The 15,586-nt window shown below is 31.0% G+C and overlaps 1 protein-coding gene across 4 annotated transcripts in view; it reads right to left on the bottom strand.

The window, feature by feature from the left end:
- Positions 1–15,586, bottom strand: part of LOC126748382 (lysine-specific demethylase 6A) — a 132,698-nt gene that overhangs the window by 40,460 nt on the left and 76,652 nt on the right. For all 4 annotated transcript variants that reach the window (XM_050457584.1, XM_050457585.1, XM_050457587.1 and 1 more), the window contains one exon: positions 3,942–4,117. In XM_050457584.1, the coding sequence (XP_050313541.1) occupies positions 3,942–4,117 (176 nt within the window). The remainder of the gene's footprint in view (positions 1–3,941; positions 4,118–15,586) is intronic.

Below are 15,586 nucleotides of genomic sequence, written 5' to 3'. Positions count from 1 at the left end.
GCCTTGTATAAGCTACTCATTAAACAGAACTTTAAGACTCTGCAATAGCTTTTCGCCACCCAGTTTATTTTAGAGCTTGATCAATGATCATTTCATCTTCTTTCAATCCTCTGGGGATTTGTTGTTTTTCATTTCAAAAATCGCCTTTTACACCTCATTAATTGTGGTTACCTCTGATCTCTGATTTAGAATCTTGGTAGTCGGATCATAAGAATTATCAATAGTTACTCTCCTTAAATACGTATTTATGTTTAAAACGTTTAGAAAAAAACAATTTTTGATTGCAAGTTGAGAGTTCAAAGTTTAAAAAAGAACGCAACGACAAAATGAAAATAAAATAAACTGAAATTTGCCAAAAAGTAATATTTAAAGGCCCGAATGAAGTTTGCAGAACACAGTTTTGGTCTCAAAATATAGAATCATTCTGTGGAGTGATAAAAGCAAATTTTCAGTATCTGATGGCAGGAAACGCCGAGACCGAATAGAGTCAGGTTCAAAGTAAAATACCGAATTCCTAAAGCGAAGTACCAGATACCTACTAACGATTCAAGTGCATAGTAAAATAGACCGATTTTAATGTAAAGAGATATTGGAAAGTACAACGATATCATTTGCAGAAGAAGTTATGCAACTACGATAGATATTTCAACAGGACAATGATCTGAAATAAGGGTCCAAGAAAGTAAAAGCTCAAAAATCAGCTAATAAATTGATTGCTTGAATGACAATTGCAATACCCAGACTTAAATATCCTTAAACTTATTTGAAACATATTGGATCGATGTATTATAAATATAAACAATTATTGTTTAAAATAAATAAATCATAGTAGTTGCAAAATCCTTTGGAAACTCCAGAAAAATTAATAAGATGTCATGCAAATATATCCAATTTATGTTATAAAATATTGTAAGTTGCTATACTTATTTCTAACTATAAGTTATATACAGAAATAATTTGTTTATAAAAATAAATAGACATCTATCTAATTTACAAAATATTTAAAAAAAAAATATTTTTCATACTAAAAAAAATATTATTTTTTACCAGGTATTAGCAATAGTAAATAATTATTCCAATATTAGCGATTTATTGATATTGAAATGGTTACAACCAACTCATTTATTTTTTCCATAAGTTGCTATAATTTTGCCACTACTGTATATGTATAACCTAAACGCTAAATTACTATTATCGATTTTTGTTAAATAAATATGAACTAGAATGAAAATAACAAAAACTATAATATAAATTCTTAAATAAATGTTTCATTGAATTTGTCAGAGGTCAATGAACCAACTATGACTGATATATATCAGCTGTTGGCAAGACACAAGCATACAAGTCTTGCCCTAATTAAATGACCTTTTTTAAAGAGAATTTCTGCCTTTATGTTATTACGTTTTAAAGAAAAATGCACTTTTTCATGCCAAAAAATAACAAATATACACTGCAATCCAGCTATTATTAGAAAGTTAAATCAGGTATTCTATACACATCACGTAAAAGCATCTCGCGACTCGCATACGTATGATATGGAAGTATCGGGAGAATACAATGTACAAATTCGTTCTAAAACAGGTACAATATTTGGAGGTGAATCATATCCTGTATTATGTGATTCAACAATGGTTAATTTTTACAATGGCGAACGTACAGAAAATAGGTTGAAAATGAAAAAATATAATGAAAATTTTTAATCAACTTTTTGGTTAAATAAAATTTAACCTTCAACGCACATAATTGTTTCAATACTATTTCATTATTTTGTTAACAATGATTGAAAATAAGAAAATAGATTTTTAAACCAAATTATTTTGTATTAATTACTTATAAAGAAGATAATTCGATGAAAAAATAACTTATATACAAAATTTTTCTTCGTACTGAGTTTTCATAACTACCTATCAATGCTGATTTAAGTATTTCACTACCAAGAAAGAAGCCTAGGACTTGGATGAAAAATAAATATTTTAAATTAAGTTTTAAAATAGTGCTAAAGCTAGACAAAATAACCTATACAGTGCTTTTATTTGAAAACGATCAACCCTTAATAACTTTCTTAAAAAAAAAAAAAAAAAAAAAAAAAAAAAAAAAAAAAAAAACACGTAAAATTAGATATACAGGGGGACGTTTAATTATGCATTTACTGAAGTTCTGTCAATGACCGCCTCACCTCCAGCTAACCTCACTTTGATATGTCAAATGGGAACCTCCATCGTGTGATACATCATAGTAAGGAGCGTAAAATTCTCTATTCAACGGTACCAAAAAAAATGAAATCGGTAAATGTGTAAGCAAATAGTCACACGATGGGGGTTCCCATTTGACATATTAAAGTGAGGTTAACTGGAGGTGAGGAGGTGATTGACAGAACTTTAGTAAATGCATAATTAAACGTCTCCCTGTATATCTAATTTGACGTGTTTTTTTTTTTAGTTATTAAGTGTGGATCGTTTTGAAATGAAAGCGTTGTATAGAGTGTTTATATGTTAAATAATTTTTTTTATAAGCCGCCTCCTAAGAAGAGGATGACGAAAGATGGCATTGGTAAAGTGATTTTTTGCTCATAATTCTTGAACTAACCGTCACAAAATCATGAAATTTGGCAATCGACAGAAAAATTACGTTATGGCTTTATCATCATAAAAGAAATTTTAAAATTGTTAGTAGAGTGTAAATAAACACGCGTGTTTATTTTTTCTAACACTTTTTGTTGTTTCAAAATAAAAGGTCTAATTTGTAGAAACAATTTTTCCTAAAAAAGGTAGTAAAGGTTCTTTCAAACAGGCGCTTAAACTTAAACAGCGTTTGACAAAAATGCCAATTATGCCAATCGTTTTTAGAAAAATTGTTTCAGAATTGATCGGTGGCAAATTGAAAACCTCAACCGACAACGTTTTTGTCTTAACGTTTGAGGAGGGATAATAGGAGACTTATAATAAATTAAATACATATATATGGTCCGTTTTTTGACCTTAAAGGTTGACAGGCCATTTTTTGAAAAAACTTACTCAAATCGTGCGCATTTTAGCGCATTATGCGCATTTTAGCGCAACTGCTAGACAATTTTTAAATGAAAATCACTGGTGATGGATAGGTCGAGGGGGTGCGTACCCTGGGCTAGATATCTCGACCTTAATCCGTTGGACTTTTATTTGTGGGTTTGTTTAAACCAAATTGTTTACTCTACATCTGTTAGCAATATGAATAAATTTGTGGGTGAATTAAAATGGATTTAATCAAATTTGCAACCAGATGTGTTTGCAAAAAAGTAAGGAGGTCTCTTAGAAGACGAAAGGATAATGTATTGACGCAGTACTTTAAGCATTTGCTTTAGATGTACGCGCTCAAGCCGCTGTTGTTAACGAAACTGAGTATTTAACTGTAAATTAAATTTGTAAAGTCCACCTAAATTCAAATGTTAAGTAAAATATTTTTTTTCAATTTGAACTAAATGCGTTTTGATGAGACATGGTAGGGACTTCGAAAGTTTCCATGGCCAACTTATTTTTTCTAATCAACTATTAGAAATTCATAAGCATGGCAAATTTTCTTTTAAAATAAAAAGTCTAGTGGTTTTTTAAAGCTATCTTTTTTTAGGGAAAATTGTTGCTTTTTACGAATTGCAAAAATAAGCACGTGGGCACTTCTACACTCTACGCCATTCTCTTTTGCCGTTTGCCAAATTTCATGAATTTGTGATGGTTAGTTCAAGAATTATGTGGAAAAAATCACTTTATACCAGCGTCATCTTTATTAGGAAGTGGTTTAGAAAAAAATATATTTAAAATTTTATTGTAAAATAGCGTGCATTTCATGCCCACAAATTAGCAACCCGGACTTGTGTAATAACCTGTATTAACAGAAAAATAAACAACTTTTTATTTAAAACTTAGTAAGAGAACGCATGCAAGTGATAATTCTGAAAAATAACTCACTATTATTCTTTGGAGTTGTAGAAGGACTAGTATCTACTAACGCAAGCTGGAAATGTTTATGTGCTAGCTCATATTCCTGAGAGACTTTGAACATTAATCCCAACCTTAAGTGAACTTCATTTGCACGTTGAAATGATGGAGAAACATAAAGAAGCTCTTGAAATGCTTTAACGGCCCTGAAACAAAAAGTTAAATTTTTATATACATATGTACACTAAAACAATAACCTATGTAAAAGCAAATTAAATAAGTAGTTCTTATATTATATATTATCTGAAATATATATGCGAAGGGATTCTAGATAACGTCCAAACCGCACTAGGAAAAACTGCAGATTATTTGGAAAACATAATATGTTTACCGACATATATATAATTTTAATTGAAGGTGTTATGTTCTTAGGAAATAAAAATGCAGCGCTAATTGACCTAATATAATACCACTGTTCTAATTTCGTTTCAAAAATAAATATAGTAATAAATAAATGACAAAACAATTTTACTAAACGAGCCTAAAAGAAAAAAAAATTCAGACTAACAACAAGAAAGAATTACGTTCTAGATTTAAATTAATATTAAAATAAATATATTAAAAATAATAATATTAAAATTTAAATAAATCTAGATAGATTCTAGATCTAAGATTTAACATATTGACTATTTACATCCCGATATATATAATTATCAAAAAGGTCAAGGGAATAAACAAAGGTATTCAAAAAAGAGAAAAAAAAGAAAATTCGCAACATTTTGAAATTAAACACATGTGATTTCAGTTTAGAAACACGTATTTGTTAAAAACGAAAAAATTCCTCGTAGTATACCGGGGGATTAATAATGAAAATTTTCAAGAAGTCAAATATTAAAAATTCGAAATAACACAATTTAAAGAAATCTTAACAAAAAAGAAAAAGCTCTTGTTAATAGATTGTATGACCAGAGTTAGGTTATAACAGCTACACTAATAACAGCTCGATATTTGTTTGACATGCTTCTAATTAAATTTTCAATATCGTTTTGGTCAATTTGTAGCTATTGCTCTTGCATACAGTTCAACTCTTTTCTTGTCTATTTCTGAATTTAAAACACGTCTTATCAACATACTCCACACGTGCTCAATAGGATTTAAATCATGGCGCAGGTCGTGGCAATACCTGAATCTTGTGCTGCTTCAAAAAGTTTTTAGCGATTCTGGGAACATGCGGTCGTGCATTTTTGTGCGCAAGTACAAAATTTTCCCCAAATTCTGTAGCGCGTGGATGAACATTAATGTGTTTTAGAATTTAATCCAGATATTCGTTTGATGTTAAAAACCCTGCAGGCTGGTGTAAAGATTGTTTTCAATTTTTCATGTAATCTATTCCTTACGAGTCGAACAGTGACACTAAAGCCTTGATCATTTTAAAGTTCACTTCTTCACTTGCTCGCAGTAATATTGGGGTTTCGTTGAAGGTGAATAAACCTATCATGTATAGGTTCTGCTGCTCTTGTTGGATTAGTATGTCTTTCTCTCATATCACCAATCTCTTTAAATCTCTGCCACAACATTGGTAGAATTTACAGCTTCTGCGACGTCGTGGATGTTCAGCTTGTAAATGTGTATCACGATCAATACGTTTTCTTTGCATATTGACTATGTTGTCTATACAATTAAAGCATATTCTTACTACACTCGCAGCAAAAATTGTACTGAATACTTTTTTCAGTTTACCAAATACGCCTTGAAGAATTTAAACTATTTATTTAATATCAACAATAATAACAGTAATATAATAATGCGATAATGTATGTTCAAAGGAATGTAGAACAAGTAACAAACACAATTTATCTTGGAAAGACATTTTTTCGTCTAAAAATAATACGGTTTTTCTTGTCCCCTATACTTTCTTGATGTGTGTGCATTTTTTTATAGACATATTATTATTTTTCATAAATAATAATACTTTGCAAATAAGATTCCTGTTTAATCAAATATTTGCAAAGATACCTAACATAATAAATCAACGGTTTTTTATACATTCTCACTATATGTCTTTGACAATTTTTTGTTTGAATTTTCCTAAAAATAGTTTGATATAGACTAGCCATTAATAAACACTGGGGGAGAAATCTCAAAGATAAAAATAAAGCATGAAAAGAAAAGAAAAATTTCGTTCTTAAGAGTTCTTTTTATTTGGCATTAAATAAATACTTATTCGTATTTTTTAATTTTTTGTTTTATTGTGCCATTTTTTGGCAAAATCAAACATTCTTAATATATCATTGGTCTTTTATAAGAACCTGGATTACATTCATAATGTGTGTTCACTTGATACCTATTAATTAATAATTATTGTCGTTTTTCTCTGTCAAACAGGCGTGAGTTTAATAACTAATAGTTTGATAAAATCTAACAAGGTTCATTCCGAGAAAAATTGCTATTAAAAGCATAGCAAAGCGCTTTTAACCTAAAATAGGCTTGGCCTCCATTCTACTGTGCATAACTGACAAGTAATTTATATTTTAATTTTTATCCTAAAGTTCTAAGATTTCAAATTAATTTCTTGTATTAAAACCGTGGCCTTGCTTTCAGTTATGACTAAGGATGGCTCATAGGCCGAACGTGCTTTGCCATGATTTTAATCAAAGATTTGCTCGAAGCACACTTCGTTGAGTTTTTTCAATGTCCTCCCGGGACACGCAGCGTCATTAAACGGTTTCGTTTAAGTTTAATTTTAACTTTCATGTGGGGTATGCAAGATTCGGTTTTAACTTAAAAAAGTATAGTACTCAACTTTGTTTTTTCATTTAATTAAATTTTATGATTATCAATTTTTTTCACTTTATAGGATCAATATATCATATTCGAAAAAAATCTCAAAAGATAAAAGCACACTCATAATTGAAACACACAATTGAGAAAAGACTTAAGAGACCTTAATGCGGCAGAAACCTAGACTGCGAACTGAGCAGCAAGAAATCCTAAACATCAATTGCACTGTATTTGCTCATGATTGAGGATTTTAAAGAAAAGCAGTGGCAAATAACAATCTACTGACTACCGAGCTAATAAATTATTGCGGAGAACATTAATCGTAGTAACATCAAGTATGTGATCTCTCTTGATATATTCGAATACTTTTTTGTAATGATGAAGTAAGTTTTAACAACATTTAAGACATAAATTAGTCGATATAGATTTCTGTGATCCTGAGAATTTGCTCAGATAAACCACATGGATGACAGATATTATGGCGTGGGAAAAGCATTTTTAGAGTAACCTGGGTATAGAGTTTTTCCATCTGGGTTTAAATAATTTGTGTTAGAGTCATCATTATATCTTCTTTTAAATAAGAAAACTATGGATCATTTTCGCCTCACAAGTAAACTTATTAGAGACATCATAGTTATTCCTTTAACTAAAATCATCAATGTTTGTTTACATGCTGGCGTTCTTCTACACTGAAATAGTAGTGCCATTTTGTAAAAAGAAAGCTACAGACGACCCCAGTAAACATTTTGCTACTTCCTGTTCAAAATGTTCTCCTAGCGGTATTTGGAGTTTTTCAACTCGCATAATTTATTTAAAAGTGAACAATGAGTTGAAGAAAGATTTCAGTACAACTTCATATTTCAAAGCATTTTAAATGTAGAATATTTTGAGGGAAAGAGTGCATATCCACTTTATTCTTTGACACAAGTGCAGCATTTGATTGCTTTTCTCATTACTAGTAAGTAATGCGAAAGGAAATTAAATTAATATAAATTATGTGAAATAAGTAATAAAATTATATTTACCTACTCCATTGCGATTTAAGATTGTTCAGATTTTCCTTCATATTTACCTAGTTTAATGTTTGTCAATCATTTTATAAGAAAGCAAATTAAACTGATGTGGCCATAAAACTTGGCCAGGCTGGAATTTTTTTTTGATCCTAGAAAATATTGTATTAATTTCGAAAACCTTGTATTAATTCTTGTTTGTTAAGGCTCAAGCTGATCAATATTTGAAACCTGGATTGTGTATGTCCACATGTATACACATGTCCATATAACGGAGACATGTGTATACATATCCTCGTGGGCGATGGGTGGAGGGATGGGAGGTATGCTAGGCCCTTAAATATCTTGAGTGAAAGAGAGATGGGTTAAGTTGTTTCTGTCGACTGTCGAAGTAAGTATATAAAATAAATCTACTATATTGCTCCGCTTATAGAAGAACGTCATAATTCAAAAATTATTATTTGTCAAAATAGCGGTTTAAAGATTAATGCTTTTTTACTTTTTTGTAACAATTTAACCTTGCAGACAAATTAAATGCTTTTATTGTGATTTTAGTCCTCAAAGTATAGTGGTGAACAAGTGACATGAGATTTACACTTGAATTAAGAAATTTATGATTTATGAACACTTGTGTCTTTCTTCTCCAAAAAAAAATGCATTATTTATTTTTTTTTTAACTTTGTCATCATAATATATCATATTGTGACGCTAAAATAAATTTGAAGTAAAAAACAATCTTTGTCTTTTTTTGTATTAAGGAAGTACAAAACTTGTAATAAGGATACAAACAGTAAATAGCACTTATTATAGGTTATTGTAAAAATCTGCATAACATGATGGAAGGCCTTATCATTTACTAAATCTTGAAGATCTGACCTCTTACGTTCACTAACTTTTATTTTAGACTTGTATGTAGGTTCAAAAGTCTGTGATATTACGTTACTCTTACCTCGAACTGCTTTGATCGTCATTTCCGAAAATTCTTTCTAAGAATACGATGTTTTATAAAAAACTGTAAGTGGATAATTTTTTTTAATTTTAAGAGTTCTGATTCTTAATTTATTCTGTCCAACGAAATTTTCAATCCTTCCATTTAAATGTCTTAAATCAAAAAACTCCTTAAAACTTAGCTCCTTTACTTGAAAAGGCTTACCAGTTTTTTTTACAGTTCGAATTAAAGTTGTCTTGATTTTAAGTAGCGCTTTACTTGCCGTTCTATTACGGAATATGCACAATCCCCCTCATTTTGCGTATGTGCTGTTACAAGAAATTATGGCATATGGATCTAATGTTAGTATACTTTCTTAGAGCATACATATACATAGAAATTATGTACTTGTTTTTTTGCTGACCAGCGCAACGTTCTTCCACAAAATTAGGACCAAACGAACAGTCTCTCTTGCGAATTAAGTAACTATCGTTCTTCCGCATAACCGAGCAGTTAATCTGATGAACTGTAAAGCGACACTTATGCCATCTGTCGGTAATGTTATGAAGTGCAAGTTGCGAGGTCTTTCACATAAATAATAGATGAGATTATGAATTGTTTTTATAATTTATCTACAAAATGCAGTTTTTTTAGTTATGACGTTCTTCTATGAACGGAGCGATATAATGAAAATATAAATCAAGAACTTTTAAACATAAATAATAACGAGTTTATAAATAACGTTATAAATTTATCAGATAGAGTTTTATCTGATACAGAAAAACTTGTTCTTTCTAAAGGTCTCAATTACTCGATTACTCCAAACATTCTGCCTAAATGAAATATAATTTCAGCTATAGAAAACGCAACGAAAGACTTACCAAGGTATCAACAAGATGAATTTAGAATTAGAGCAAAATAGAAATTGAAAAACCAATTAAAATTCAACAAAATTTAAACTCTTTAGAATTAAAAGCTTTAAACACACTTAAATCCGATAACACTATTAAAATACTTCCAGCCGATAGAGGTAATGCTACTGTTACATATAATAGTATAACACCACATTTTTATGGTTTACCAAAAATAAATAGAATAAATATTTCTTTAGGACCTATAGTTAGTAGCATAAATTCACCTACTCACCTTCTTGCAAAATATCTTTTAAATATCTTAACTCCATACACTAATAATTCTGATTCTTACATTAAAAATTCATAGCAGTATTATATAGCTGAAGATTTGCAAGACAAGTATATTTTGTTTATATTTTTAATTTAATTTAATTTTACTTTAATTACCTTAATAACGGTAGTAGATATAACTACCGACACATTGGTTCAAATTAGGTATTTTTCAAAAAGTACGTCTTCTCGTTGTTCTTATCGTTTTTTAATTTTAATATTCATAACAAAGTTAGGTAGGATACTGAAAAGACGAAACGAGCTCGGAGACTAATAGATTAAACCTCAGCTCCTAGGTACACTACCGCTCAAAAGTATTTGCCCACCATGTATACTTTTTAATATTTTAAATTAGATACAAAAATCTTATCTTCATACCTATATTTAGATTGTATCTCTTGTAAATTGCATATATGCTTAAACAGCTTACCTATCAACTATGGTTCGTTGAAAAACACTAAAGTATTTAAAAATAGTCTTGCAAATAACAAACAATGTAGTGAAAATATGCACTTCTTCTAAAAAACTAATCTGTTTACAGCTCGTTTCCGATGAAATTAGAAACATTTAAAGGTGTTTAGTCTTCAAGAATTGATTTTGTGTAACATTGGTAAATAATTTCGCTTGCTTATTGACGATTATCACCATTTCTTCGCTGGTTTTTCAACATTCTTTAAAATGGCTAAAACAAAAGGGTTATCGGTAGAAACAAAATGTATTATCATTGGACTTTATAAGGCTGGAAAGACTAACCGTCAAATTTCGACGGATTTGGGAATTCCAAGGTGGACTGTCGATTATAATGTTAGGAAATTCACCAGAGAAGGGACTATTAGCAACAAACCTCAATTGGGAAGGCCAAAGGCAACAAGTTCAAAGGAGGATTTAAATATTATAATTACAAGCAAACGCAATAGACGCCTTACCGCCCCTGAAATCACAGCAAAAATCAACAATCTGTTTTTGAAGGTGGTAGACAATGGTACAGTGAAAACATCTTGTCGGACTTGCATTGTCTTATTTATTTAATGTAACACGACGTTTCAGTTGGTAAGTATCTCCAACCGTTATCAAGTGTAAACTGACTGTCACTACAGTCAGTTTACACTTGATAATCAAGTGATAATCAAGATTGATAATCAAGTGTAAACTGACTGTAGTGACAGTCAGTTTACACTTGATAACGGTTGGAGATACTTACCAACTGAAACGTCGTGTTACATTAAATAAATAAGACAATGCAAGTCCGACAAGATGTTTTCAAAAATCAACAAGGAGCGTAAAAAAGCGGTCAGTCGACAGTAAAACGGCGACTTTATAATGCTGGCCTTAAAGGACGTTTAGCTGTATCAAAACCGCTACTGAAGAATGTTAATAAGAAGAAAAGACTTGAGTGGGCCCAATCACACAAAGAATGGACCATTGTTGACTGGAAGAAAGTTCTCTGGAGTGACGAAATTCGAGGTTTTTGGAACGAAGAGGCGAGTTTTTGTTCACCGTTATGACAATGAAAGGGTCGCTGAGAACTGTACGGTGGGCTCAGTTAAACACGGTGGTAGTTCGGTGATGGTGTAGGGTTGTTTCGGAGGATCTGCAGTGGGCGATCTAATTAGAATAGAGGAAATTCTTCGAAAAGAGGGTTACAAAACAAATTTAAGTGACAATGTACTTCCTTCTGGTACTCAAATAATTGGGGAAAACTTCATCTTTCAACATGACAATGACACAAGCACACGTCGAAATTGTGCAAGCAATATTTAGGTCAATTACAAAGGCAACATCTTCTGAAAGTTATGGTATGGCCCCCACAATCACCGGACCTCAATCCTATCAAATTACTGTGGGATGAAGTAGATAGACAAGTGCGAAAATCATGCCCCACATTAAAAGAAGACTTCTGGAGGATCATCCAAGAAGAGTGGCACAAGATACCTCAGGAAACTTTGGACAAATTAATTAGAACACTACCGAAACTCTGTGAAGCTGTTATTAAAAATCGAGGCGGACATGTAGATGAATCCAAAATTTGATTTTCTTAAATTTAATTAATTGAAAAATGTATTGTTTATATTTATTTTGTCATAAATAAACCGTTTCATAATAATAACTGATGGGGTTATTATTTTTAGTTATTACTTTAAAACAGTCATATGTAGGCAAATACTTTTGAGCGGCAGTGTATATAAAAAAATCTATTATACCTCAAGTAAATGATTGTATTTAAAACTTATTAAACTTAAATTAAATTAAGTATATCGAACGGTATCATTACAGATTTGAGTTCATATTTCTTTTAAATACGTGAATAAGTCTATTGTCCTCTTCTTTTCAATTTTTTGAGCGTGTGAGACAGTAATTTCTAAATTGATTTTTGCTATAAGTGACGTAATACCCATAAAATAAGTAACTCATAATATATATAAAAATAATACAACATATAAAAATTATTATGATTGGGTATTATAAATTTTTGATTTATTTTAGTTTTACTTATATTATATAACCAGTTTATTTTAGGTTCTATTATTATAGCCTTAACTACATTTTAGGTTATTACACACATGTGAATAGTCTTATGGTTCGAATCTTTGGTGTGACACTCAAATTACGAGACAGTTTTACCACAAACCAAAACTCTTTATTTTTACTCTCAACACAGTGTTTAGCTAACGATGTTAGCATCTTCGGAAGAAAATTAATACTTTTTAAATAATTTTAATCTTTCCCCGAAAATGCTAACATTGTTAGCGAAATACGTATCGAGAGTAAAAATAAAGAGTTTTGGTTTGTGGTAAAACTGTCTCGTAATTTAATACATGTGTGTTCAAAATCAGGATGTTTATCATGGGGATCTCGGAAAATAAAAGGGATACGAAGATGGTTAAACTAGAGAAAAGATGTGCATCAAGCCTAAAATATGCGGTTTGGAAAGTTTTAAAATTTTGAATAGTTCCAGAGATATGCCTAAAAAACCGAAATTGGCCGATTTCTGTTTTTATTTTTTTCTGACGTTATTTAAAGAGATATAGAAAAATAAAAGACACTTTCTCATAGCCACTTTTTAAGCTCTGCAAAACAACGTTAAGAGATTTTCCATACGATGTTTCGTTTCGGAGAAACCATCATGGCGTGTAAGAAAAGTATACCCTGTATTAAATAGCATATTTTATTACGAAGACAACGATGTATGACACAATACGATTCTGCAATATTTAAATTGGAAAAAATGGGTTTTTATCAAATTTTTTATGATTTGGTGTAATAGGCTGTGAAATGATGTGGCCGAGTATGGAGTAGTAGGCTATTATTACTCTCGTTTCAAAATATTAAATTAAAATCAGGTTATTGACGATTTAAAAACCTTATGCATATACGTAGGTACGTCATATATTAGTTAATTAAACAAATTAGTTAAAAACTAGAAACCCAAAAAAAAAACTAATTTAGATAATAGATAATGTTCAAACAAATTACCATTATTCTTCAAACACAGATAACGCCATATAACTGTCGAATTTAAAACAGTTCTTAATATTTTAGGTGTAATTCTCTTGAATGCTTCAAAAATTATTTGCCTCAGCTGATCCGCAGATTCAAAAACACGTTTGTAACCATAGTTTGTAAACATAGTTTTTGAAATACCCCCAGAGTAAAAATCAAGCGGAATTATGTCCGGCGAATAAGGGGAGTCACGGAACTGTTGAATGTGTACCTATCCATTTTCAGGGAAATCTGTTCGATGAATACTGGCGCTGCTCTCGCACGATTAGGGTATTATGCGCGGGAGCACCATCCTGCTTAAATCAGCAGTTTTTAAGCTTTGCAAGCAGTAAGTTGTCCAAGGATTCTTCCAAATCGAGTTCCAAGAAGTTGCGATAATGCTCCGGAAAAGGAAATTATTGTAAATAAAGGGACCTATTAAATCTATCTAAAAAATATAAACCCACACATTAAAACCAAAACGATGCTGATGTCTAGCCATTCGGTTTATTGAGGAATTGTCCCTTGATCAATAATGGATATTTCTCCAATTAAAAATTATTTTTAACCATACTCTCGTTCTATGAGTAAATGTTGCATCTTCCCGATACTTCCTGGTATACCATCATAAAATGTTCTTCGCCTTTTCTCGTCACCTGGTCTAGGGCCTTGACAGATTCTGAGTTTGAACGGGTGGAATTTCTGTTTTCTCAAAATCAAATGGACAGTAGATTTCGGTATTTCAGTAATATTGTCAATTTTTCTAACAAATATTTCCGGATTTTCCGTTACAGGTAATACTATATTATTTTCCTCTTCTTCATTTCTTGACAATATTGGTGTCTTAGCTGCATTATGGTGCAGCTTAAAATTCGAAACCAATCGTTTCAAAAATTTTGTACTGAGTTGTTTTCTCTTTAAATAGTTATTTAAATACATACGACCAGCTTCAACGACATTGCTATAGGAACATAGGATATAACATTTTAACAAAACAAATTAAACATTTCAATAAAATTATTTTGACATTTTCTCAGTGCCATGATTCCACCGCCTACTTCACCAAAACATTCAGATAGCGGGTTGGGAAGGGCGGGAAGACTTTTCTCCACAAATGTAAATGCTAATCTTTTGTCAAGAGTTTTGCATTTCGATGAGTTCACTCATCAATGAACTTCTACTTACAAATAGAACATTCAGAATTTAATAAAAACCAATTTTTTTCAATTCAAATATTGCAGAATCATATTGTGTCATAAATCGTTGTATTCGTAATAAAATATGCGATTCAATACAGGGTATACTTTTTTTAAGTCCCATATAAAAAAAATTAAGTTGATGATGTTTTCTCCAAAACGAAACGTCGTATGGAAAATCTCTCAACGGTGTTTTCTAGAGCTTAACAATTGGCCACAAGGGAGTGTCTTTTGTTTTTCCATATCTTCGTATCTCTTTTGTTTTCCAAGACCTTCATGATAGGCATCCTTATCTTGGACACACTGTAGAATATGCTTTACATTTTTCCTAGAATTCTTGGTGAACTTCGTCGTAATTTTTAGTAGAGATATTTGCGTGTAAAAGGCTCTACGAAATCATACATCGTGTAAGACCCTGTTTATTTTCTAAAGAATTGAAATATTTTTCTTAGTCATTAAGATGAAATTTATCGGTCTGACCGAAAAGAGGTCTAGGATATTTACAAAACTAAAGCTAGCTCAGCGATACCGTAAGTAACCAAATACGGTTTACACTTAGCGTTTCCTCTCAGGAATTATTTTTATGGGTTTCGACAAAAGAGTCTGAGATAAATATTTGGTTTATAAAATTCATTTGAGTTTTGGTCACTAAAGAGTGAAGTTATTTAATAAAAACAATAAAGGGTGTTGCGACGTGAAATAAGCTGTGTTGGTTTGGTGTAGTGTTTTAATACAAGAAAGGGTGAGTGTTATCACAGAGTATGCTTATTTCTATCTTATTGATTACACCGATATTTTACCTTTTTAATTAAAAATGTGATAAATGAAATATTTTAATGACCGATTGTTGCTTGTCTTGCTTGTGTTGTTGTGACGATTGTTAATTGTTTCTTGTTAAGATACTGAGCTGGTCTGGGACCATTGCACAGCTCGTTGTATTTAACAAGGCTTTGTATCTGGAGAGGACCCTCGCGTTTTGGTGTCCATTGCACCCCTCAGTACAAAGTGTGTTATCGTCAAGTGGTCTAGATCGGAGATTGCTGTCTCAATCTCATGTTTTATGATAATGTTTTTGGTAGCATTTTGGCTACGGTTT

The sequence above is a fragment of the Anthonomus grandis genome, chromosome 22 (assembly GCF_022605725.1).
Source record: "Anthonomus grandis grandis chromosome 22, icAntGran1.3, whole genome shotgun sequence".
In the NCBI taxonomy this organism is placed as follows: domain Eukaryota; kingdom Metazoa; phylum Arthropoda; class Insecta; order Coleoptera; family Curculionidae; genus Anthonomus; species Anthonomus grandis.
Note: the sequence above shows the minus strand (reverse complement) of the source record. Positions and strands in the feature narration are given on the sequence as shown.